Source organism: Mycteria americana, chromosome 1, assembly GCF_035582795.1.
Source record: "Mycteria americana isolate JAX WOST 10 ecotype Jacksonville Zoo and Gardens chromosome 1, USCA_MyAme_1.0, whole genome shotgun sequence".
In the NCBI taxonomy this organism is placed as follows: Eukaryota; Metazoa; Chordata; class Aves; order Ciconiiformes; family Ciconiidae; genus Mycteria; species Mycteria americana.
The window spans coordinates 78,908,208-78,935,580 of NC_134365.1; the positions used below are offsets into that span (position 1 = coordinate 78,908,208).

Sequence of the window (27,373 nt, forward strand, 5' to 3'; positions counted from 1 at the left end):
AAACTAAGTTTCTTAATTTCTATAATAATTTTCATGTTATTTTTTCAACAAACAAAGAGAAAGTAACCATTTTACCACTTTCACTCTAGCTCCACTTTAGAGTAAAAAATGTTTTAAAAGTTTTTAATACTGAATTTTAAAAATGCTTAATTTCAGTTCCTGCTAACCTTCACAGGGGAAGAATTGGTTTCCTAAAATGAGTTCTGAGTATCTGAGAAAATCATCAGCTCATTAAGACTAAGCCTCAGAGCTCATCTTCTGGACCAAACCAGAGAAGTGCTCTTAATTTCAGAAGTAAGGGGTCGGTATCACCCTGAACCCAACTGATGATTTAGTCAGGCCAAAGAGGAAGGGTAGATTTAACATAGGACATTTGTGACTAGATCTTCATAGTAACCAGCAAACCAGAGGACACTTTTTTTCCAATGCTCAGCCTCAAAACCACAACCTCGTCATCTGTCTAGTTTATAAATGCAAGGGTTGACTTGCAGTTGCACTAAATAAGATTTTTTTTTTTTTTTTTTTTTTTTTGGTACTACCTTATCTCTACCATGCCGTGAGAAATTACCTTCCTTAATTAAATATTCAGTCTCTTGTCAGAACAATTCATAAGTGTTTCTAACCTGGTGTCATTCCTTTGGCGGTAATGATCTTGATGCTTTGCTCACAGGCCCTTTCTCCAAAAAGCCCAGCTTATGGAGCCACCAGGTAGTAATTTTCTTTCTCTGGTTCATATGACCCCGCATGTCCTCAGCAACCTATTCTGTGCTGAAGTGAGACTGTAAATGGGGGCTGTCACTTCTAACCGACCATTTTGGTAACCAGGAATATAAGCAATGCCATGCTATGCAGGATGCATCTTTGTGCGTATGGCTTCCGTAACGCTCAGGGACGGGGTTGTGCAGGTGGCTGAAGCTGCTGGTGCTGCCCACACCAACCCGGCAGGGCAGAGAGGGGCCCGCTTTGCTTCAGAGCTGCCCAGCCTCCCAGGCGGTTTTATCTGTTGTAGGCTTTAGGATTCAGAAATGCACTTCTGCTTTTACACTCTAATAAGATGTCACAGCAGAAGTTCCCTTTCGTGTCTTTTACTTGCATGTCTTTTCTTCTAGAAAAGCAGGTTACAGGCTGGATATAAGGTATCGTGATAAATGAAAAGCTAACTGGTGTGTGGCTGGTGTTTGTTTAGGTCAGTATTAGTACAATTCACCATGCTCTCTCAGTTTTTAAACTCTGACCTACGGTTTGAGTCTACTGACTGATACACACTAAAAATAGAACTGCCTGGCAAAATCCGTATTTTGTTTGCAAACCCCCCCAACATCTGGACGTCAGGCAACAGCTTTTAAGGGAATTTTTATTTGATTCATTATGGTGGGTATAAACTGCACTGTTCAGACCTACATGAAGATGTCAAATAGATTACAAAGGGCAGGAATGTTGTTCAAGCCTATCTCAAATATTAACACGCTGTCATTTGTATTGGTCTTATGCAAAATACCAGTTTGAAATACATAGGTAGGATTATTATTGTTAATATATGTTATGTTTTAGAGAGTATCCCCAAAGGTATAAACGACATGCTTGTCCATGTTTTAAACAATTTAAAACCAAGCTAACCTGCTGGGATTATTAGTAAAAATTTCCAAAATTTGGTAACATTAGCATTCTACAGAATGGCCATATAAGGAAGCAGCTACAAAAAAATTGCATAGAGAACTGATTACTAAAGAGACCACGTGAGATCAGCAGCAGCTCAGAAGTGATGGAACAATAAACTCATGGTGAAGGAATCACACTACAGAATTATAAAGCAGAAAAGATAACTGTCCCCTGTAGGAAAATTATCTTGCAGTAGCCCCCCTTGCCGAGTCTCTCTTACCTCATCTCTTTTGTTGACAGGAAGGGCTTTGCACCACAAAGTTTTTGTTTGATGTTGTCTCCTGGTACCACAGGAGAGTCCTGGGCGATGACTAAGACTTGTAAATGAAATGGTAATAACCATGCTATAGAAGTTTAATGATAAAGTAGTAAATGTCCTATGGTACGATTATGGTGACAACTAAAGCTGTCCTTTATCTGTTCAATAGCAGAAGCAGTGGTAAACAGTGATTAATCTTTCCTCCTCATCCCCTCCATGAAGCACAACAAATCTTGCTGATGGAGAAAGTTTGGGTTCCATTTTTTAATGTGAATTAATACATCCTGGTGGTGATAGTCAGAATGGGTAGAGATGGATGGTTATGCATTCTGAATACGTTTGGATTGCTGCAGCTTAGCGAGTTTGCCTCCTGGCCTCCACTTCTTGTGATCAATCAAATATCTTTTAAAAATGCAACACTGAGAAAGCTTGACATTGGCCATATAAGCATTTCTGAGTTCTTGGCTCCTTTGTTTTCATGTGAATGTTTTTACCTCGGGTTCATGGAGATGAGATAAATCCCAAGACTGGTTCGTGTGCCATCAAATAAAAATGAACCTTGTAATAAGCACAGTCTGTGATTTTGGTGCGCAGGCATTGTAAATAAATTATGTTCAGAGGTGCCAAGTGTAAACTGAGAATATTCATTCATAAATCCAAAGGCTAGAGACTATGCCGTTCAAAACTGCAAGGACACAAATACACTTTGGGTTCTGTGGAGGATGCACAGTTCTACATCCTTGCTGCTGCTGCTCAGCTTTTCAGTAGGGCTGGAACTGTCCCTTCTCTTCCCCTTTGCCCTTGATCTGCTGTGCACCTTCTTGCAGCGCAAATCATCTTTACAAACTGCAGACATCATGCTCATTTTGTTCTGTATTCATTGCACAGAATACAAGGGAAAGGAAGGCTGTGCAATCTCTTCCTCAAATTTGCACTGTATTCTAGCTTTTAAAAAAAAAAAAATCTCGAATTTGTCTTAAGCATAAAAATTCACAATTGCCACCACTTTGGGCATTTAAGATGTTACATTGAAGATGGACAATTAAAATATGCTATAAACTCATCAGTTCTCACATTAGAAATAAATTAGTTCTAATTTTTAAAAAGGAATCTTACTAGAATTAGGTAATCTGCAAGAAGATGTCTAAATCAGTTGTATTAATGAGAATGAAACCCGCTTCCAAATCAGGATGGACACTTCCTGAGACTTGGCAGGACCCCAGTGAAAAGAAACATTTCCAAACTCAATTTGGGACAGAAGGAATTCAGATGCTCACTCTTGTCTACTTTCAGAAGAGAAATAGCAAAATTAACAGAGGTTTTTGATGCCAGCAACCCTCAAATCAAGGATGATTGAAAGAAAAAGAATGTAATTTTCTCATCTCTCTTTCTTTGACAAGTTTGCAGCAATGTGACAGCATGTGTTGCTTTAATTTATCTTTATCAGTTTTGATTTTCTGTGTCTTTCCTGTGGGACAACTGATCGGGGGGGTAGAAGGGGGTTAAGTATTTTTAGCAACAGTTTATTAATTCGGAGCGTGACACAGTTGTGTCATTGCACTGTGAAATTTTGTCTACTGTGGTAAAAGCCACCTTATTTCAATGTGGAATGAAGTGCCTGCCTGTTTTCATTTATGATTACTGACATTTAAATAATTACTCCGTTAAGTTCTCAATTGCAGAATCACTTTTTATTGAATACAGATGGCTCCTTCACTAGTCACATACTACGTTTTTCTGTATAGCACTTAATATTTAAAACAAAATTTCGCTCTTTTTGTTCTGGAGAGTTTAGTGCAGGGTAGCAGAAGTCCACTGATCTCTATATCTATCTATCTATATTTTTTTTGGTGAGGGGCAGGGAGCAGTTTGCGCTGAGTTATCTCAACAGAGGCTCTGTAGCATTGATAGAATATGTGAGTGACGTGCAGCTGTGTGTTTATCAGAACTGAGAAGCCCAGGCTAGCTGCTCATGTCCATCAACCCCTAGCAGTGTTCTGGCAAGCACTGCTGCTCCGGGGTTGGTATTCTCTATGGACTGTGTTACCCATGCTATTAATGGCAAAATAGTTCAACTTGTACACAAAAAAAACCATTTCTCTTTAAAGAGACAGCTGACATGAGTCATGCTGTAAACGGGATTTGATTGAAGAACACTACTAACAAAAATTAAGTAGGCTATTTCAAAATTATTTTTTTAAAAGGACAAAAACAAATGCTTTAAGCTGCAATGACCAGGATTGTCTTCAGCCAATTTTGTTTCCTCATCCCATAACTCTGGTGGCTCTGGCATGTATTTTGTCTGCAAAAAGAAGACAAACTGATTAATTTTATTTTAGTGCAGGCACCTTGTGTTAGCTTAACTATCGTAGTTCCAAGAACTGGAGGTTTTTTCCTGTAGTGTCTGAAAAAGAAGAGGCAGGTTTGGAGAAAGTATTTCCTGACTGTGTGTAAGGTTGTGTATTTATCCATCACAGTGGAATAACCAACGAGCGGCTTCAAGTGCCTTTCCTCCTTCCCATGCCTTATTATGAGACCCCAGTTGGGGGCATACGCTAATGCTGCTCAGGTTATGTGACATGGGAAACACCATCATTCAAATCATGTTTTCAGGTAGCTTTCCCTTGCCCTGCCTAAACACAGAAAGCACTGAGAGCAATTAATAGACTCACAGACTTCTAAAAAAAGTATCCTGCTCAGTTTGTATGCATCACAGAAGTCAGAAAAATATATTGCAAAAGGGCTGTCTCTGTACCCAGGCTCATCGTTTTCCCCCTTGAATAGCATAACTGCTGTTGTCTCATATTTCTGTTTACCAGTAGGCTGAAGTTATGACCCATGCTTTATTTTAAAATTGCTATAATATATTATTTTCTGGTCTGAGCATCTTTTATGCAAAAAAGATGTGGCTCTTTTGCTGTTGAGGTTCTCCTACTTTAGAAGGAGAATATAGCTTTTTCTTTTTTCCTAGCAATTGCACTAACCTGCATTTAATTAGTGTCACGTCATTTGGATAGGTTGCCTACAAATGTAAGAAGGATTGGAGATATCTGCTTTGGTAGTTGGCTTGTTGCCACCTGTGATCAAACAAATCGCTGTATGTTGATTCCATTTCAGCTGACCTGGAAAATGAATTCTGGAAGAAGCACGGCTATTGCCCGTATTCCAGATTTCTGCAGATGAGGATAAAAGTTGCTTTTTCCCCCTCAGACCTCCAAAAAACATATCCAGCACGAGCTTAGCGTTATGTGCCATTACAGTAACATTGATGGGATGCAGGGCCAGACAAGTACAGCTGCTGTCTACACTACAGATTAATGTCTTTAATTAGACTCTTGAAAGCTTAGCCAATAAAGGCATAAACATGTTAAAAATTGATATTTATTACATTGTCGTTTATACAGTGAGATTCACATCAGATTAAAGCATTAACCATTAAACCAATTCCTGCAAACCGAATTGCAAGCGTTTATGATGTCCATTTTCTGAAAGACTTGTTTCTACAGAAAACCTCTAGTCCACTGACAGCCAGCATAATATTCTACAAATTCTCGGGAAATTATTGCACTTCTTGTTTGCTGAGGGCAATGCCTTGACGAGCTAGCTGTTCACAGCTGCCACTTCAAAAACCATGCCTTCAGACAGGTTGCGCTATAAATCTAATGGAACAGTTTTACTACAGTGATGCCATTTGCCGTAACTTTATTCAACTGAAACATGACCTGGTCGGGAATAAAGCAAGTGGTCAAATAGATCATCGTTATTGTCCATTTGGTTCCTTTAGTAACCGCACATGTTCTTCTTAAGTATTGTAGTTTGAGATGTCATACTCCTTCTAGAACTGAGTGCATGGGCTGAAGTTTGAATATTCAACCTGGAATTTAACAGGCAAGGGCATAAATGCTTAGAAAGTAACTAGGAGCTGTATTCAGCTAAACTCCAGCTAAGCCTCTAAATCTAGTCAGTGGAGCACTTTCAAGTAGAGCTTGGGGTTCTGTGCAAAAGTCTCTGAAACATGTCTATGAAAATTTACTTCAATAGATTTACAGGCGTGGTTTGGGGCTCAGTTTGCAAATACGCTCAGTGAGAGTGGGTACATAAGCAGCCTGGTAAATCTAAATCTCCTGCTTCTATGTCATTAGGTGCAATTGAAAGCTACTTTTAAAGAAAAATTGTAGTTGGCAAGACACTCTAAAACACTTAAGAAAAGGTGGTAGTATTTCTATGAGACATGTTAAAGAAAGTGCTGTAGGCAATGCAGAAACATGATTTGATCCTACATTCTATTCTCAAGGACTTTATTTCTAAAAAATGAGTGTATCAAGTGGCTTTGCTCCCAAACCTTCTCCCTCTGTTCTGTTTTCAACTGAACCTATAGAGAACAACAAGAGAGTGACAGCTTTGACAGGTGAGACCTGCATTAATTGTTTTTTCAGGACTACAAGTAGAGGGCCTCTTCAGAAGGTCAGCCAGCATCCAGACTATCAAAGATGTTCAGAAACTCTACAATCAGGGTAAGTTGTCATCATACTATTGCCAGTAATAGTGCGAGGGCTTTGTTGATCTTGGTTTTGTTGGTAAAGCAGAAATGCTAGCTTTCTTATAATTAGTTAATTATAAAACCATTTGTAACATAAAATAATAAGAGCACTAGTACAGAAACCTGAAAGATGGCAACAGGCACTTAACGTTTACTGAATAGCAAGTCACCAGTTGATGTCAGGCCAGAGCTTACAAAATCTGTAGCAGCTAATGAATTATAAGGTTTGAGATAAAAATAGTCTATATTTTCATAAACATTTGTATTGCCTCTACGTGCTTTACTGTAGTTACAAAGTACAATGTCTCTGGGTCATTTTGCCTCTGGTGTTTTTCCATGGTTATGGCAAAGAACTATAATTTTACCTAATAATATATGAAATGTAGTGAAGTAATTTTGAAAGTCACTGACTTCCCTGTGAAGTCATTTTATGAAATGCCTTTATGGGGAGAATCTCTTACAGCAAGATTAATAAAACTCTATGAAAAATACAAAAATAAAATACCAGGAGTTACCAGCAGCAGAAAGCCAAGAGGTTTTCTGTTCAAAATGTAGTGTGAAACAGTTTTTAAGCAGTAGTTTAAAGAAAAAGTACAACATATTATTGAACACCTTTTTTCCTCTTTTTCTCCTTTTAGGCAAGTCTGTGAATTTTGATGATTATAATGATATCCATATTCCTGCTGTTATCCTAAAGACTTTCCTTAGGGAACTCCCTCAGCCATTACTAACATTTGAGTGTTATGATCATATCCTCGGAATCACCAGTGAGTATAAATAAGTTTTAGAAAAATTTATACAGCAAGTTGAACTGGACCTGGTTAATTCATAATCACTGCTGTTTGCTAACCATGACACAGTTGCAGGTATATAATATTATTAGTGCTTCACTGCAGCCACGGATGGACAACCTCATTATCTGTACCAGAGCAAGGTGGTCAGGGTTACCGAGACCCTCTCTGCTTTTTACAAGGTTTACTGGTTTATCTATATATCATACTGTATTATTAAGAATTGGACCAGATTTCTCACTGTCAGGGCTCCATTTCCATTTCATGGCACAGCACTGAGTCAGTCTCAGTGACACAAGTTATGTCAAAGCAGCTTTAGTTTTAGCAGCAGGATTGGCAGAATTGTGGAAACAAGATTTAGTTGGTCATTTGTATGCTTCTTTCCTTTTTGTGGGAAGGGCATCGTTTTTATTGCAGCTATTCCCATGGCATAACATATCGGGGGAAAAAAGGATCTAAAGCTGTGAGAAGACATTGATTATCTAAAGATCTGGTACCACATGAAACTATGAATTATAAAACTTTAATTATGTGGCCTTCATCAGGGCCTAGGAGTTTATAGTGTTGGCAAGGCAACCCCCTAATACATGGGGCTTGAATATCTGAGATCCCAGAACATCTGGGAGTTAGTACCTAGTACCTGTAGAGACTGGTATTTTGCCATCCAGGCTATACTCAGGCTAGCAGGGAACCCATAGGGCTTCCAGTCACAAGCACACATTTTTCCAAAACCTGCTTTTTGAGGAAATTGTATCTAAATGGAGTACGGCTTCCAACAGTCTGTTAGTGTACCTCTGGTAACCATGGGCTGGTGCTGTTGTAAAGTGTAGGTTATCATCGCTATAATGACTGTTGCTGTTGGGGTAGGGCACTAAAATAATTCAGACTGGGGATAAATCTCAAGTGCTACGTGTTTGTAAAGTGTAGAAGTACAGCAATTACTGTACCTAGCTATACTGTATTCTAGCTAAAATTCTTATACTGTGCCCGTCACTAGCATCTGCGCATACTGTTTCATGTCAACTTTATTCATGTTTTTCCATTAAAAAACTTAATCAGGTCATGTTCAGAATCCTCTGAAGTTCTGTAGTGTTTTGCTATTTGCAAGTCTGTAGATCACCACCTTCCAAATCAAGGATTCATCTGTTCACACAATAAATATCTCAGGGCATTGAGAAAAACAGGTCTATTCATAGGAAGGTGGTAGAAATGGAGGGACTAAGGATAGTCACTCAGAACTGGAAAGAATAGGGGAAATTTGGAAAAAGGATGTATAAATGCTAATTTTTACCAAAGTAATCTTGTGCTGACTTTCTGGACATGATATTACTTTGTGATAGAGCTAAGTGAAAAATGAGAACAAGTCTGAAAAGAATCTGAGAGCAATGCATTGTCCTAGGAACACTGGGAAGTTTTGCTTGGCAAGGCGCCTGTGAAACGTTCATTCCATGTTATTTTTGTTTACTGGCATTTTAAATGTTGACAAAGTATGTTGAAAAGTGGAGTTTAAGATAATTTCTCCTTGGGCTTTCTTGTTATGCAGTGTGATGTCCACTGTCTTTTCCTTATGCTGTGGTGATATCCTGATTTTAAAAGGTCTTAAGCTTGAGAGCCAAGCTGGACTGCAGCAAAGGCATATTCTCTGTGAATACAGTGCAGAAGGGAGCTTTGAAGAGGTGTGATCGCAGACAGCTGTCTTGGGATGGTTTGAAAATTCTCATTCTGTCTTCCGGAAGACACCAGAGCAGTGTGTGATGTATCTATTACATCTCTTAACCTGCAAACCCAGAAATACAGTATCTCTGCTTTGCAGTACTTTGAAAAAATAGTGAAACTTTTCTCTTTAGTGTCTCATCTGAAACATTTTTTTAAAGAGTTATTGATGAGAGCTGTGAAATAAATTAGCCAAGTGACTGACTAAAAAGATTAATAAAACCTTGTTTGTAATTGTCAAAGAACTTCTTCTTTGGCAGGTCATGAAAACTGCTAACAAGAGTTCCTTTACCCAGTATTGCTACACTTCCTGCATTATTTTCTCTGCAGAAGGCTGACAAAAAAATTCTTGGGATTCAGATTATTGTGTCTTATGGAAACTGGTAGCTTTACAGTAGGAAAAATGTCAACACAGCTCACCACAGTATAGCTTCATGTATTTAATCCAGAGTTTAAGGGAACATTTGACATGCTGGAATTTTGTGCATGCACGCATACTTACGCGCACCTCTAGCTGTGTCAGGGAGAGGGAGAGAGAAATGCAACAAATGCAAAAAAAATACCATCGCAGATGACCTGGTTAGGTCAGGCATGATCATAATCATCAAACCTTTCTCCAAATTGGTGTTAAACTTCCAGTACTAAAATAATTACAATAATCCAGGAAAAAAAAAAGTTACTTAGAACAGCATTTGAAATATTATCCAGTGTTAGCATAATTCTCACCCAGACTGTCTAGATGATGCAAGGAGTTTGGGGTCCAGTTCTGGTTTTGCCCATCCATAGAAATGAGTTAATAAACCTGCTTAGGTTCATCTCGAGAAAATTCTTACCCACCCAAGTGGCCATCTCATAAATTTTTGGCAAGAGAAAATAGTTTCCTGCAGAATCACAAAAGTGTTTTTAAAGTTAGTAGAGTGCCAAAAGAGCATTTTGGGCAGGACTATGTCTCAGCAAGAATACAATCAGAGCATAAAAAGTAGACATCTGGATTCAGTGCGTGGAGAGATAACAGGATACAAATCAAGACCTTGGAAAGTCCTCTCTAGCAAACAAATTATTTTGGCAATTTCACTGAATCGAGAAAATACGCTGGAGGTTAGTCTTAGCCAGATATATGATAATACAAAATATGATAGGGTCATTCAAAGGGATAACCCTGTTACTGTGGTCGTGGAGGTTAGTAGAGCTGAATGTTGTGGTAAGTTTTACAGACAGATATCTAAAGTAATTCCAGCAGATATAAATAAGGTATTATTTCTGGTAATAGCTGATGTTTTGGAGTTAAGACTGACTTTGACATTGCAGGTGTGGAGAGCAGTTTACGAGTCACCAGATGTAAGCAAATCATTCAAGGACTTCCTGAACACAATTACATTGTTCTGAAATATCTTATATGCTTTCTCCATATGGTGAGTATAGGCAACACTTACAAAGTAGTGCCAGTCTTTTCTTTCTAAATCTGTTCTTGATAATTCAACATTGAAAATCTCCACAGACAATAAAACTGAAGAATTTTTAAAATATGGTGAGGTGGTGGTGCAGTACTTGCCAACAGAGTGAACCCAGGATGCAGAACCCTCCAGTGCTAATAAGAATCACTGCTAAACAATTGTCTGGCCATCCCTTCACCATGAAATTCTTTAGGTGTAATGAAAACTACTGTGTAAATTTAAATGGAACTGTGCTTGTACTGGAATATTTAAAAGTCCTGTCCCCCCCGACTCCACATTCACAAATGTATGTTTGTATTGATTTAGGTTTTGGGTTTTTCCTATTTTGGAGTGAAAAAAAGCCTGAAAATAGTGGTTGTGTAATTTTCAGTGCCAGAGAAAAAATAGTTGAAATTACCTTTTTTTTTCTCCAAAGTATAAATCTTGAGCAACTAAAACACCAAATAAATTAGTGTCAGTTTAGAAAATGATACAAATATTAATGAGCTTTAGAACAACAATCACCAAAATTTTTTATATTAAATCTTACAAATAACATTTTCCTGTTTAAAATAGCCTTTCATCCTGTAATTTACTACAGTGTTAAATGAAAAACTTTGACCATGCCATTTTGCAAGGATTCTTGGTATGCTTCAGAATAAATGAAATCATGTGTCTTTTGTCCTACATTTTGATTTGCTGACATTTTTTAAATGCATTTTTGGAAACCCCACAAGTGTGAGGGTTTGGGGAACATCCATTACAAACTACAGTTAGCCTAGTGACATCCTTTGGTTGCCAGTTCATGTGTGGGAAAAGACAGTAATAGGAGTGTAAATTTCCCATCCTTCTGCCTTATCCAATGCACTGCCTTTTCCAGATTGCATTTTTCAAACCCAGGTGCCTAAAATTGAGGATCAGGGTGTATTGACACCTAAAGTGATCTAGCCTTCAGAAGTCCTCAGAGCCCACCAAAGCAATCATGTATGTGGAATGATGCTGATTTTCACCAGTGGAGGAATTAGCTCTCAGTAACTGTTCTTGGGCTACAATCATGTTTGCCATATTCTAGCCAGCAGCATATTTCAGAAACAATCCTTTTTTCTATCAAAACACTACAGAAAAGCAAGATTAAAGGAAACACATTGATATGACCCTCACTCAGACAGTACTTGCAGGGTTCCTGTAATACCCACTCGTTCGTTTACTGTTGCTTAGCTGAACTCTAATGCTATTAAGGAAATCCTCATGTCATTTGCTATTATTTTAGCAACTGATATCTCTCCTCAGTGTTACGAATCGTGTAAGTGACTTTGTTCCAATAATAGATGCACCATCTCAACACACTTAAGAGCTGAGCACTTGAGGTGTTAATGAGGTGTGCAAAAGTACTATATAGTGTTTTCTGTAATTGGGCAACAGAACATAGCATTATTTTTGAGTATGCCTTGTTATGTAAAGCACAGCATCAAGTTGATACTAGTGCTCAGATATGCAATTTTTGCTGATCCATGACTTCTCATCCTTAATGTCTCAGGGAATATTTGCATTTGGAAAGGTCAAGGGAACGTGAAACAATCTAGGAGCTAGAGATTTCTATTCACTGCAGATCGGTGTGCTGCACAAGCTGCCACAATTCAAACTTTAACAGAGCACTTTACCAATAATCCTAGTTTTTACCTGCAAGCATCAACCTTCTTACATATAAGAGGCAATTTAATTCTTCCATGAGCTCAGCCTTGAGTAGTGCAAGAGGTACTTGTGGTAATTTCATGAAGTGGGATGTAATCACTAGATACAGGTTTTGAACACTCCAGGTTTGATACAGGCTTGTGGAAGAAGAAAAAAAAAAAAATCCATATTTTCTCTGCAGTCTCAACCCCCTTACTTAATGAAACAGCTCCTTCTAGTCCAAGGGTGCAAGACAGTGCAACTCCTATAGAAGTAAAAGACTTGAATTTCAAAAATAGGTCCAAATTCTTTAACCTTAGATTAGCAATGATTTTGCCAGTAATGAGCCCAGCATGCTGTGAAAGGAATAAGCTGTCCATTTCCACTTTGCAGTGCATCTGGCCACTAGAGAGGGATTTGCAGGGTCCCCTTGGAGTTGCAGTGGACTGAGGTGCCTAGGCAGCACTGGGCAACCAGGAGCAAGAGGGAAAACAAAGACCGGTTTTCACAAGTCAGTCCCTGAATTATGTCTGTAAAAAAAAAATGTCTGTGCTTGCTCGGCTGATCTCACAAGAGATGAGTGTGCACAAACAAGTGTTTGTGTTCCACAAGCCCTGTGTTGCACATGCAGTGAAGTGGATTTATGAACGCACATGCAAACTTAAAGGGCTCAAAGAAGTCTTCCTGCAAATTACTTGGCAAAGCATGCTGAGGGCTACAGTTACCCAGTTCTGAAGCCAGAAACCATTTAGTAGAAAACTATAATCGTAGTTTTCCATGACAGTCCAAGGCTAAACAATCAGGAAAGTTTGTAGAGGCAATAATATTGTCTAGATTGTGTTTTTACAACCATGTCTTTCGTTTTGGTACCAGCTGATAACAGCCCCCTCTCTACGCTTACACACTTTTCCTCTCTGCTGCTTATTTCTGTCCCTGCAGTCATGCCTGATGCAGAGGAAGGGTGGCTGACTTGGCTGAAAGAACCATTGCAAAAACCTGCCAAATTCAGAACATCAAACTTGGACCAACTAGAAAAAGTGGACAAGGTTTTGGGGCCCATGAGCTATGCTTCAGATCTGTAACTGAAGCAGCAAAGTTAAAGCCAGATACAAGCTGGAAAAAAAAATGCTCTGAATTAATCTTTTGTCTCAATCGCTTGTCCAATTGAAAAGTGTAATTAGCACCAGCAAAGCTTGGGGGTGGCTGGAGATGACAGGGCCTGTTGGGAAGGATTAGGTGACTAAGCCTCATGGAGCAGATACAAGCAGTTGGCATGTCTGCAAGGTAGCTGAGAGTGGGGGATAGAAAGTTATATTTCCAGTCAGTTTGTGTGGGCGTTTTAATATCTAGTAATTTTCTTTTGAAAATGTTTTATGGAGTTCCTTTCAGCATTGCGACTGAGAAGCAAAAGAGATGGTGGTGTCCCTGTATTTTTAAAACGTGATGGTAATTGGCTGTTTCTACCCTCTGTATTTCACTGTTTAAGTTCATTAGGTAGTGTAGTGGCTGTCTGGTTTCACTCCTGCGGTATCGATGAGGGTGCTGGGATGCAAGTATGTGGAATCCAAAAAAAATTGTCACAATTTTGCTGGGGGGAGCTGGGTGTTTGTTTGGGGATAATGAAGATGTATATTTTGCATTTGTTGATATGGCACTAGATCTTCAGTGTTTGTTCCCAATGATGAGTTTTGCAATGTACAAGTTTTATCTTTCTAGAGGACTTTCTTTCAATATAAGCTGTCATTACTTAATGATTTTTCTATATATGTTCCAATGAAAGGGGGGGAAAAAAACAACAAACTGGAGCTGCGTAGTTTTGTAGTAATAGTTTTCTGTGATGTTCAGATGATTCCTTCAAAGATACGATCTAGGTCCCTTGAGAGTTGTCTTTTATTAGCTTGTCAAATTGACAGAGCAAGTGTATTTTCACTTGAAACAGAGATGACAGTTACTAACTTTGAGGGAATCAAAGAAGGAGTCAAGGGGGTTAGTCCAAATGCTAAAGATGTAATTTGTATTTCTTAGAACGTAGCTTTGGGTGCAGTTATTTAGAGGGGTAGCCCGTGAACAGGTTGGCTGACTGCATGCTGCCCTTATGTGGTCTAGTGTTGGAAGAAAACAGCTGCTCATGATAGTCTTGTAGATGAAGTGGATGTGTTTGTGTCGTTCAAGAAAGAAATCTGGCATTGGAGTAGTGGCAGGGTTGAGATAGTGTAAAGCCTGATCCCCTCGGGGAGGGATAAAGCCATTGCCACTGGTGTGACAAGGCTTCCTTGCTTGCAGCTCTTGGTGAGCCGGCAAAGATTCTTGTGGAGAAAGAGTTGGATTCAGTTGCACACTACTTCTTGGATCTGCTGAGGAAGGGATTGCTGTGCATTTTGGAGTGAAGCAACGTGCCGTGTCTCCCTTGAATTCCTAAGTGTCAGCGTGATTGATGACTCACAGATAAGGCTTAGTGTAGCTCTGCCTCAGATGATATAATCACTGGTTCATTTTATCTTAAGGATTTTCTCTCTCAGGGGAGAGGCTGTGTCATGGGTATTTTTGTTGATCATTTCAACGTTGACTGTCTCCTTGAAATGTTCAGAGTGGTGGTGGGTGGGAAGAGATGGTTTCATCTTGGAGTTAGAAACATTCTTTGAAATAGTTGGCCTAAAGAGAAAAAACAAATCTAGCTCTACCAGCAACTTGCAGTGGTGTTGCTTTAGGCTGAAACGCTGGCCTTCAAAGGCAGCGGCTAGGTTAAGGTGGGTGCGTTTCAACTAGAATCACAGAATCACAGAATCGTATAGGTTGGAAAAGACCTTTAAGATCATCGAGTCCAACCGTAAACCTAACACTACCAAGGCCACCACTACACCATGTCCCTAAGCACCTCATCCAAACGTCCTTTAAATACCTCCGGCGATGGCGACTCAACCACTTCCCTGGGCAGCCTGTTCCAATGCTTGATAACCCTTTCAGTGAAGTAAAATTTCCTAATATCCAGTCTAAACCTCCCCTGGCGCAACTTGAGACCATTTCCTCTCGTCCTATCACTTGTTACCTGGGAGAAGAGACCGACCCCCACCTCTCTACAACCTCCTTTCAGGTAGTTGTAGAGAGTGATAAGGTCTCCCCTCAGCCTCCTTTTCTCCAGGCTAAACAACCCCAGCTCCCTCAGCCGCTCCTCATAAGACTTCTGCTCCAGACCCTTCACCAGCTTCGTTGCCCTTCTCTGGACACGCTCCAGCACCTCAATGTCTCTTGTAGTGAGGGGCCCAAGTGCTTGAAGACAGTGTCCTGTGCAGGACTTGCGGGATGGAGTGTGTCAGGGAGCACTCCCAAAAACCGGGGGAAGACAACTGCAACAGGTTTGGCTCTTTCCACCTTCCACTGTCCTCCAGTACTATACTACATGCTTCTGTGCCATCACAGGGTACCTGCCCTGTATACACTTAAGGTACCTGCCTTAGGATATACAGCACATATCTTTGGTTTTGTGCTATAGAAAACACAATGTGATGGGCTGTAGCTCTCAGGTTATTTTAGAGACTTTCAGCTGAAAGAAACACCAAAAAATAATTTGTCCTTGATCCACAGGGGTTTCACAGTACAACATTACACAGTGTGGATGCAGCCAGTATGAGCCACTTGACCCAAGGGCCAGAACGCAGTCCCTAACCTTGTTATGTTTAGCAGTATCCAAATGTCAGCTTCATTGTCCAGCTACCTTCAGGGTAATACCTAGGTCTGTGTCTCCTCGTTAACAGGGTACTCCTGTTAACGTTGTCCCAGTTGTTTTCCCTCATCAGTTATTTTGGTAGTAGTTTAGCTTTTGCTACATTGCTGTAATATAATGAACTCTTATTTGAGCTGATCTCATCTGAAGCAGATAAAATGAACGAGATGGGCTTGTTGGTTTTTCTGTGTAGTTAAATAGTGCACTGAGAGCAGTATGTGAAGGTCAGCAGGCTATACGTGGTTTGTACTCTAGCGAGAATGATGTGGGTTTTGCATAAGGTCATGAAGCAGGCATTGCTGTTTAATCTGATGACTCTTTATTCTCAAGTTGTGAAGTCAATCCTTTGAAAAGGTGGTTATGGCACCAGTATCTCCTTATTAATATCTCCTTCCTTTATCCAGCCCTGCTTCATGACCTTAAAAACAATTGAAGCCTTTAATATTTGTAGCAGAAGTAGCGTCACGGTAGCTACTAGAAAAATAGTACCTATTATTGGAAAAATTAATATGGTTAGGAAGAAAATGTTATGCTTTTGGGCACATAAGTGCCTCTTCATGTCCCCCAAGGAAAAGAATTCCATCCTGCGCACATGTCTAAAGGGCATTATATCCCCTCATGGCAGAGCAAATAGGCTCCTTGCTAGGTGAAACACCAAGGAGAGTGGGACTGTGCTGTAGGAGATAGAGGGGAATGAAACCTGTGTTACTGGGCAGAGGGCAAACTGGAGTTTATGCATATGCTAAGAAGTGTTCACAGGAGCATAATGTTTCTTAGATTTTCCTTTAGTGTCCTCAGGCTTTTCATAGTACTACAGAGCTGCCTTTTCAGGAGGCTTTATGGCAAGGTAGAAATGGAGAGACACTGAGAAGTAGAATTTTTGCTTTCCTATTCCACTTGAAATTGTAGCAGGAAGAATACACAGGAGATTTTGCCCAATAATTTCTTGTTCTGTTCTGAGATAACAGCTTCAGAGTAACCTGTACATCGCAGTTTGTGACTGCATGGTCAGATGCAGAGGTCCCCCCAGCCACCCCCACAACAGATTACTGATCAACAACTGCAGCCATCAGCCTGAGAAGAACTGGCCGAATTACCTAGGTCAGGAGGAATCCAGAGCGCCTTCAGCTTGCTGGCTCTTTACAGTAACAGGGAACTTGTCAGATAGGACACCCAGACCACATTGGGCTTTAGATACCAGCCATGCAATGCAGGAGAGCAAAACACACACAAATTCCCTGCCAAGCTCACACAGAGGAAAAAAAATACTCTGGCTACACAGTTCTGGGCTCACGTCCACAGATAGAAGTAGGACACATCATCCAGGTGCAGAACAGATTTCACAGAATCACAGAATCATATAGGTTGGAAAAGACCTTTAAGATCATCGAGTCCAACCATAAACCTAACACTGCCAAAAACCACCACTACACCATGTCTCTAAGTACCTCATCCAAACGTCCTTTAAATTTCAGTGCTGTGTATTTTACCTACAGCCCATTTTCACCTCCATTGCTTCAGAGGAATTGGGTGGATGTGGAGGTTCTTGGAAGTGAAGTCATGCATCAGTGGGAGGAAAAAAAAATCCTTCTAAACCCTCGCAAACAACTTGAAGCCCTCAAGGTTTATTCTATAGAGGACTTAGTATCGAAGCAGATGGGATAGTTGTTTGTTTATTCTGTCCTTCCCTGTCCCCAGCAGAGATAACAATAGATTCCATATAGCAGGATTGAAAACAATTAATTTTCCTAGCATAAGGAAACAATTCAGCCTTTTTGCTTGACTTACTGACATCTTATCTTGTACTTGAGGGACACAGACTCCAGTGGCCCCATAGCTCTAGGCTGCATAGTCAGCCCTGAGGCTAAGAAGCCAGTGATGCACCTGTGGCCGGCGTCTATTCCCATGCTTGGTTCATCCTCAATACAGGATGGCGTCTTGTCTCTCACTCTCTGGGGCGCATGTCTGCATATACCTATTCATGTTTATGTTTTTCCAGGTTTCACAGGAGAGCATATATAACAGAATGACAGCATCCAGCCTGGCCTGTGTCTTTGGCTTGAATTTGGTCTGGCCGTCGAAAGGAACAGCCTCCCTGAGTGCTCTAGTACCTCTGAATCTCTTCACTGAGCTACTGATAGATTTCTACACGAATATATTCAACTCCCGAACAGTGCCTGGTGAGATCTTACCTTAATGCTCCCAGAAAGGAAAATGGAGTATGGCTGCCTGAGGGAAAGGTCTCTGCCACAACTGGTGGGAGCTTTATATTCAGGGCTCTCTCCTGCAAAGAAAACTTTCAATACAGAGTAAAGTTTCTATAGCTTTCCAAATACCAAAGATGTTGGGAGAAGCACACTGCCCCATATATTCTCATCACATGGGGGAGAATATGTACGTGAACATTCAAAGCCCAATAGGTCAAAGTGAATCCCCTTATTAAATTTGAGCAGCTGACAAAAACTGGTATGTTAAAAACAATGATGACACTACGTGCCAGTCTGTCATTTCTTTGGGAATCTGGAGACCTTACTACCTGGCATTATTTTCTGGGACCATGCAGAGCTAAGTTCTGGACCACTCCTGAATGTACAGGTTTCTTCTTTTTTTTATTTTTTTATTTGAATACAAGTTTGTTAGAAATTTCCCTATTAAGTTAATAAAAGATGGAATCAATTTTTAAGATACTAAAATTTCTAAACTGTTTTTCCATATATTTAAGTGTCTTGTTTTACACAAAAAGGTGTGGGCAGTTGTGGCACATCAGGTTTGCAATTACCATGGAGAATAAAGTATTTCCTGGGTAATTTGAGTTGTGCAGACAGCTAACTAATTATGCTTGCAAATATCTAATATATGCAGTTAATCACTGTAGCTGCACATGCAAAGTGTGTGGAAGGTTCTTTTCCTTATTGTAAGTTCAAATGGGGAGCAATAATCTTACTGGTTTTTTTCTCTAAATACTTGGAATTTTCATCAGTGGAGTTATATCAGTGAGTGCATAATACAGAATATAGACTAACTTTGAGAAGAGTACCCCTGATGTTTGGGTTGCATGCTTTTGCAGTTTGAGTTGATAGAAATTTCCTCTTCAAATTAGTTTCTCTAGAAAGCAGTAAGAGCAACAACTTGGATAATATACCTAATATCATTGAAGGTCTATTATTAGTCCCAATGTGAATAATTAGCCAACATAAAGGGAGAGTTTTCAGTGCTTTCTTTCTAACTATGCTATTAATATCGCTTGTATTTGATGAACTCTAACACACTGCTATTTCATTGTTTAACACTGATTTAACGAAGTTATCATTATAGTTGCCTGCAAAGCAAAAGAAAATTAACCAGTGGTAAAAAAAAGGTAAGCAGTATTTTCCCTAATGCTCTGGTCTTCCTGCTTCTGTATAAAGCTTACAAAACAGAGGGACTATTTAGACTTCAATAAAAGTAATAGTCTCAGGAGGACAATTTAGGCATCCCCTCCTCTGCACAGAACCACGTTTTATCCTGTAGGTTCTAGCAAGTTGAGGGCCTGTACTTCTGGCCTTCCTCTTAGCAGTTACGAATTGCCTACCCGTGTAAAGGGTGCAACAAAATCTTATTGCAGTGGGTAAAGAGGATTCATTCTTGTCAGCAATTTTGGGAAATAACCAGGTATTCAGAAGGCTGTGAAATGCTGGATGTGCCAGGCCTTCATTTGCCCAGTAGGTGTCATCTATAGCATTAGGCAATGATTAAAATTTGAAAAATACAGAGGCTTTAGAATAAGATGTTAGGACCAACGTCTCACTTCACAGTTGTGTGTTTTCCCCAGTTCCTCAGGTGTATTACAGACAACTTTTTGGCTTTTGAATATCTGTAAGTAATAACCACACAACTCCTATTTAAGTATAAAATCTTGCATAATACAAAGAGAATAATTAACAAGTATACATGATTATTGCATTTCAGCAAAATGAGATGGCCAAGGATAAAGCTGTCATAGCTTTGTATTGCAACTCATCAGTTTTACATCTGAGTTATCAGTGACAGCGTCATAGCCTGTTGTATTATGAAAAATAAACACACTTATGCTCATCACTGCTCAGTGACTTGGCAGCATGGCTCTGTGCATCAGCACCCTGTTCTTACAGGGGAGGAATTTGGCCTCTGGAAATTAACAAAATCTGAGTATTTTGCCAGTCTCTGACCTTGGTCAAAATACATATGCCTTAGTTTCGCTGTCTGTAAAAAGAAGCAGCACCTGGCATTAGAAAAGTGCTTTGGGATTAAATGCTGATAAGTCCTATAAAATGGTTGTTTTCCATTTCCCCGTGTTCTCTTCCAAAAATCTGGCAACATCAAATGGCATTTAGTCTTCAGGTTATACTGCGTAATGGGAATGTGAGTCCTGCGTAGTTTTAGCGCAGTAACGTACCAGAGCCCTGTGGGGGTGACATCTTGAGCTCGCAGAAGTCAGCTTTGCTCAAAAAGTCCCCAGAGCCTGGGGAGGGGGCTCCCTCACAGATTTAGTTCTCTAACTCATCCTAGGTTGGGAGAGAGCGGGAATTCGGCAGCAGCAGTCGTGCTGGTGAAGTGAGCCCTCAGCGCACAGCTGTCTCTGACCCCTTCACTTACACAAGGAAAAAGTACAAGCAACGAGCACCCCTTCAGCTGATTTGCCTGCCTGTAGACACACAAGATGGTAGTTAAAACCAGACTCGCTCTTTCGGTATTGGTCACACGCCGAACTGCAGGTCTTCCTTTTAGTGCTTTGTAAACTACCATTTTCCAGCAATTTATGGCTCCTCTCATTTAGTGAATGAAGAACAAAATGGCGTTTTCCCATCTCAAGGTGCCTTCTCCCTTTAAAGAACAGATAACATCTGTTCTCTGCCAGTGGGGGTAATTTGATGCTGCTTAAGAGAAGTAGAGGCTCTGGCTCTGATTGCCATTAGCACTGGTGGGGGCAGAGTGAGGCAGGGGACGGGGGGCTCCCGCTCCCCTTTACCTTCCTGCCTCCCCAGCAGGCAGCCCGAGACAGAAGTAAGGAAAGTACTCACCTCCACCCCAGCCTTTCCCCGCAAGCCTGCTCGTCCCGGGGAAGGGACTTTCCCAAATCAAAGGCACCTGCGTAGCAAAACCCTCCTAGTGCTGAGACCCCAGCTCTGTCCCCCCTACCCCAAAGGAACTGGCAAAATCCTCCATCTGCGGCAGAAGCCCCCGATCTCCGTCCTGAGTGCCAGACTTAACTATGACATTCAATCAGCTCTCATGAATTATTCAGAAGGGTTTGGAGTGAAATTCATGTTAGAGAAATAGATGTTTCAAATTTCCTGACTCTAAGAGGAGTCCTGGAGGTGTCCCCTGCAGTTACTTTGATAACAGTTTCTCTTTACAAATGATAATTGCACGATTCGAGCTTTTGTACAGTGTGGCCTTGTGAACTCTTCTCTCATATCAAAGAACAATTTTCAGATCATTTCCATAGCAAAAAGAAAGTGATTATGGAGATAATCTGTTGGAAACACACATGCTGGATTTCAGTTTAAAACAATAAAATGCAGTCATGGAATGAGAAATCAAGTGTTACCTAGCTGACAATATACAGAGAATAAATTGCCTAAGCATTTTAGTTTACTGAGCTGCTAGGAGTTGAAAATTGGTCCCAAGATTAGTCTGATTATCAGGATGCCTCTAGCAACAAGCACCGAAGGGGGAAGGGAATGCTTTTCTACCCTGTATCTATGAAGAAAGGTAAGAAGATTGAACAATGTCATTAACCGAGGGGGGTCTTTACAGTTCTTACAAAAAACTTCCATAACTGACTATCACTTACATGGGTGCAGTTGATCTGTCTGTGTGTGCTGCACTCCTCGAGCAGCATCCATCGCAGAATCTCTGAGCCTTATAAACTTTAACATATTCATCCACTCATGAGGAGACTAATAATAGAAAAGCCCCAGATATTTTATTCACATGGTAAAAGTGTAGTTAGGTAGCAAGTTGCACTTTTAATGGGATTGATGGTACAGTCACCACCCCCTGCTTTATCTCCTGAATAGTTTGTCTTCACAACCCTGGAAAATGTCAGTTTGCCAACACTCCCACTTTTCAAGTGGCCATGGGGGTGTTGGGGCATGGGCGAAGAAAGTCAGGGCGAGTTACTGCCAGCACCTGTAATTTGTGAAGTGAGAAGCTCATGTTCAGTTGAAGCTCTACTGGCCAGTCACGCTCTGCCCATACTCCATTCATTTCTAACATGTTTTTACCTACAAAGAGAAGTCAGAAGCAAACATACCCTGCTTTAAGTAGGCACATCTCCATTGAAGCCAAAGGTATGACTGTGAGAAGTATGTAAATGGTGTGTTAAATTTGTATGTGGCTGGCGTGTGAAAGGTGTTCTGCCTTTCCCGGTGGAGTAATACTCGTTTTCACCCTCTGAAGAGTTTGATTTTTGTCTTTATCTGTGCATATCCTGGAAAGCCATTTCAGTGCATTGCACCTAATGTAGCAAAGGATTCCAGTGTCCTCCAGCATCATCCGAGAGCAGTGGAGGATTGTAGTGGGGTGCTGCAAGCGCTGTCTTCTTTCTTGCCAACTAGAAAGCTTGAGAAAGGAGTGCCTTAACCGATGAGATTTCTTTGGGGTTAGGTTGGGGGTTTGGACAGTGAACTGGCCTGGAGACTAAGAAGGAAACTTTCAAATACAACCAGGAAAAAAGCCCTTTTCCACAGCAGGCCTGTCAGCACCTAAAAAGTGTTATCCAGAACTGTCACTCCAAGGGAAAAGAGTCTTGGTTTGCCTCTCTGAGCGGGAGATGCACAAACACACGATGGTACGCGAGTTCTCCTGTTTCTTACTAACTGAGGTCTGTTGCCTGTAGTGTTAGGAAAGCCATGGTAATTGTACACAGAAGGACCGTAGCCCTACTATCCTGCCTATTCCTCTTTAGAATAGCTGGTAGAAGTTTAGCCTTAAAAATAATTAACTGATTGGAAAAATATTTCTGCTGGAACATGCTCACTCAACAAAAAGTAAAAGAATTTTCTTAAAAGGCTCGGGTTTGGTGCTGTTCTTTCAGAAATCATTACGTTCTTCCAGAAAGCTGCCTGCGTGCCTCTGAGCCATGGACCCCCAGGCTCGCCCAGGGCCTGGCTCCGGCTCTGCTGGCCACTGCAGTGCTCCGGGGCGGGGGAAACGAGCATCGCTGCTTCCCATTCATGGCCTCTTTTGAGATGGCGTCACCTTTCCGCACACGGCGTTGCAGTTATTGCCAGAGTGAAGGAGGGAATTCTGCTGGAGCCGAGGGAGACAACACGCATAGCTGACTGATCATTAAAACTGACATTTTTTCTGCAGCCCTGATTTCTCCATGGTGCAATCATCGTGCAGAAACTGCTTTCCTGACGGGCAGTCTGTCTGTGTTCCCCAGAGCACGAGCTTGTCACTCGGAGGGTTAGAGCTTGCGCCTGTAGGTGGGAGCGGCTAGATGCCATGCCTGACCCAAATGCTCGGGGGGCAAAACTGCAGACTGCAACATGGAAACATGCTTCTCCGAAACACAGCCCAGTCTACTACCTGATTCATTTTCTTTTGCTTCGATCCTCAAAAACTTACTCATTTAAGCTACTGCTAGCCCAGATACTAATGCCAACCTCCTCAAGCCTAATACAAAATCAGGATTTCTATCTTTTGGGGTTTTTTCTCTATTACATGGATTGTGTTCCCCAATACTGAATTCTACTCTCAAATTATTTCTGCGCTTCAACCTTTAATTGCCCACAAAAGCAGTTTACGGCCTCTTACTCTTCTGCCATGAAAATTATCCCCTTAATTAATGGGACAATAAAAAGCAACTGTAAAATGCACCAAACGGCATCATCTTTAGTGTCTGAGCTGGATTTCTGCAGCAGTCATGGAAGAGTCTTCAGATGGATGGATTTTTAACACTTCACCCAAGAATTTCTTGACCCAAAGCTATAAAAATAGTAAGGGCAGTAGTAAGGTACTTAGTTTTTCTGTTTCAAAAGCTTGCAAAGAAAAAGTTCTCCCCCTGCTTCACCTGCCAGTGTTGTCTTTTTTTTTCTATGTATTTCCCACCCCTTTAAAGCTGCATCCTCTGCCTGTTGCCATTTACATCCTTCTTTATCTGCAGTCTGTCAGCAGTCTGCGTAAGCTGGGGGATGGTGCTCACGTATGTGCCCCCCCACTGCGTTTTTGCGAGGATAGGAATGGTCTGAGGCTCTCGTGGCCGTTCTGCAGCTGGATAAACTGGGAAACCCAAAAGGTTTGGTTCTGCGGGGAAGTTTCAGATTACAGTGTTCAAGTGAGTGAAATTGCCCAAATCATGTTTCCCCCATCTCTGAAGCAGAAAGATGGTTATGCTTTTGATAACTAGATTAAGCTTTTATATCTAATAACCCAACACTTGTTGTGATGAAGGGAAAAAGAAGGAAGGAAGTTAGGAAGATCTTTTCCTTTCCATATTTCCCTTTCCATATTTCCCACCACTCCCAGCCTTCCTCATCAGCCTCTATCTTTTGAAAAACCTACTGGACTGGTGCATGCATGCAATGCAGCCACGGCTGATGTCCAGTAAAGCTAATATTGTATTTAATAACCATGCCCAAAATAGAAACAGCATCTCATCAGGCTGCATAGCTCTCCACTCTGAACATGTGCATAGAGCTGAGCAAGGCACAGGCTGGTGTCGGTGTCTGCCTTGTTCCATGCTAGGCGTTGTAGAGGACTTGCCTCCCTCCTCCCTTTCCCTCTCATACAGGAGCTCCCTCATGCTCACTGGGCTACCAAACAGCAGCAGTCGCTAGCCCCAGATGCTTTCATGTTAGTCCGATCTGCATGGAGTACTTAATGCTGCTGCAAAACAACTACACAAGCAAGATGCTGAACTATCACAAAGCACTTCCACCTTTGCAGAAGGAATAGCAGACCTACATTCTATTCCCATCCCCACATTCTGTTCTGAAGCTTGAATAAATCTTTTTTTTCTCATCTTTGGCTTGTGGCTGACCTCCAAAGCAATACTGCGGCAAAAGCCTTCCAGGGTCCAGAGTGCACACTGCCAGCCCTGATGGGTAAGTGGCCACAGCACAAGGACAAAACGAATCCATTCCATTACAAAATAACATTAAAATTCAGTAAGATAATATCACTGTCTTCTGCACCAAAAGAGCTTTTACAAAATAATATAAATGAGAGGATGAAAATAATGAGAGGCTTTGTAGAGCTTGCTCACAAGCCCTGACACTCGGCATGCTCCTGCCGGGAAGGCAATAAACACCCCATTCTCTGCATGTCACAGTATCACAACTTCTCTGTATAATTACCACTTGAAAGTTAATAGGACTCTGCTCCCAGCGTGATGGCTGTATTTTCTATAGTCGCTGCATGTCCTGCGTCCACGGCCGTCAGTGGGGACATGGCTGTGGAAGCACCATCTTGGAGGACAAGTTGTTTGAGGCTGCCTCAGAAATCAAGTGATTTCCCTATAGGAAACCCCGTTGCACGGAGGCACTGAAGACGATGGATAGTGCAGAGATGGAGAGGTGGTTCCTCCCCCTTGCAGGAATCATGATGGAAGTGAAGAGCAGGAAAGGATGGGGCAGATAAGGAAACCAAAGCTACCTGGCTAACATCACAACCAGGGTGATAAAACAGTGGCAAACCCCTCAGGCTCCTGAAACTCAGCCCAGCACGTCTTCACTGCTCCATGCACCTAACCGCAGGCACTGGCACCTTTTCGGTTCTTCTAAACAACCAATGTTTTGGTCGATAGGTACAGTGAAAACAAAATAAAGCGGTACATGCTGGCCAAGGCAGATTACAGCAGGCCAGATACCGGTCTCTTAATGACCCTTTAATTCAGCCCTATCACAACTGCTGGAAAAATGCATTTTGGCATGAGAAATGCCAGCTGAAAGTCATCACAGCAGTCATCAGATGGAAGCTAAGAGGCGTCGACACTAATAAAATGCGGTACCACAGGAGTGGATTGCTTTGGTGGGGTTCCCTGGGTGTCTGCTCCTAGTTAGCCTGGTAAATCAGCTGGAGCTGATGCCTACCACACACTGCTTATGCTCTGTGATCAGAGCGGTTTGGGTTGGGGAGGTTTTAGACTAAACATGATCTGGACAGAAAGCATTTCAACAGCAATACGTTAAATCATTCTTAATTTGTTTAAATACGATCATTAGACAGTATCCGGATTGGTGCAAGTGTCCATCTGCCACAGCAGACAGCCAAAGCTGCTCTGCTAGAATTGACTGTCACCGAATCCGAGAATTGACTATGTGTCAAGTATCAGCGGATCGACGTTAGATGTGGTATGTCAAGCTCTTTATACACACATCTTGCATCACACCTCTTTCGGTCTTTCCATTAGGGGGTCCCAAAGTTGAGGAGCAGAAGAAAAGACACCATTAAGCTAACGATGTGTATCAGAACATGTACCATACACTTTTAGATACCCAACACTTCTTGGGCGCGTTCCTTCTGTCTTTGCGCACATGAGTATAGCCAAGTGCAAATTAACCATTGATTCGATTATCGTGAGCAAATGATAGGGTGCTGGGGAGAGGATTTTTCAAAGGCACTTCTGGTTGTCCTTCATGCCAGCGAACTTCTCCATCTACCCATAAGAGATTTGTGGTACCCTGCCCTGCCTCTTGCCAGTGAGAGCCCCAAAACCGGCCATAGGCTGTCCTTGCTGCTCACAGCTCCTAGCTGCTTGAACTTTTAAAGGAGAGGAGAAGGCGAGGTGGGAAAGGGAAAGCACCTGGACAGACACATTTCTGGTGAATACTTGCTAAATGCTGTGAGTGGGAAACATAACCATTTTATGACAGCTGGCTAGGCGTCTCCACCTGTGCTGTGCCAGATTTGGTCCCCTGCACACTAGCGCATCCTGCTTCTTGCCTTCACCGCAAGTATCCGACCAACCTCCTCCTCATGAAGCCAGCCTTGGTCTTTAAACCAGGCGCTTTGTCTGGGCCTAATCCCATTTGCTCCCACCCCATTTGCTCCATTCTTTGTCCACGGAGAGCAAGGCTGGCTGATAAGCTAATATCAGCACACTGGGAAATTTTTCTTTCCCACATCTTCCCTTGCCCAGGACTTTGACAATCATTTTATTCGCCAAAGACTTCCTCCTTCATGTTGTACAGAGAGGAATTAAAAAGACGACTGAAAATACCCAGAAATCATCTAGTAAAGAGAGTCAAATTAATTATTTAAAAAAAATTGAATTCCCTTTGTGGCTGGTTTTTCTCCGGCTGCGCTATCAAAAATGAGCTATCAAAGAAAACTATCATTAGTTTTTCATTCAGGATTACTTCAGACAGCGGCTCTGGCGTGGCGGCTGATGGCTGCCTGACAGCCTTCTCATCTCTGCCGGCTGCAGATGAGCGCGGCAGTGGCAGCTCTGCCCAGCGGTGCCCCTGCTCACCGGCTGCCGGCACCGGGGCCGTGGCACTGCCTGCCCGCCGCGGGTCTGTGCCCGCACCCCCCAGGGGCCGGGGCTCTAGCGTGCACCGGGAACCAGTGCTCAGAGCCAGGGCAGCAGCGCCTTGGGGAAGGACTGCTGCAAAA

General features: G+C 41.6%; 1 protein-coding gene across 1 annotated transcript in view; it reads left to right on the forward strand.

Moving 5' to 3' along the window:
- Positions 1-18,420, forward strand: part of ARHGAP8 (Rho GTPase activating protein 8) — a 70,733-nt gene extending 52,313 nt beyond the window's left edge. The window contains exons 10-13 of the mRNA XM_075507413.1: positions 6,355-6,432; positions 7,097-7,225; positions 10,271-10,374; positions 17,787-18,420. Of these exons, the coding sequence (XP_075363528.1) occupies positions 6,355-6,432; positions 7,097-7,225; positions 10,271-10,374; positions 17,787-17,984 (509 nt within the window). The 3' untranslated portion in view covers positions 17,985-18,420. The remainder of the gene's footprint in view (positions 1-6,354; positions 6,433-7,096; positions 7,226-10,270; positions 10,375-17,786) is intronic.
- Positions 18,421-27,373: the final 8,953 nt, after the last annotated feature.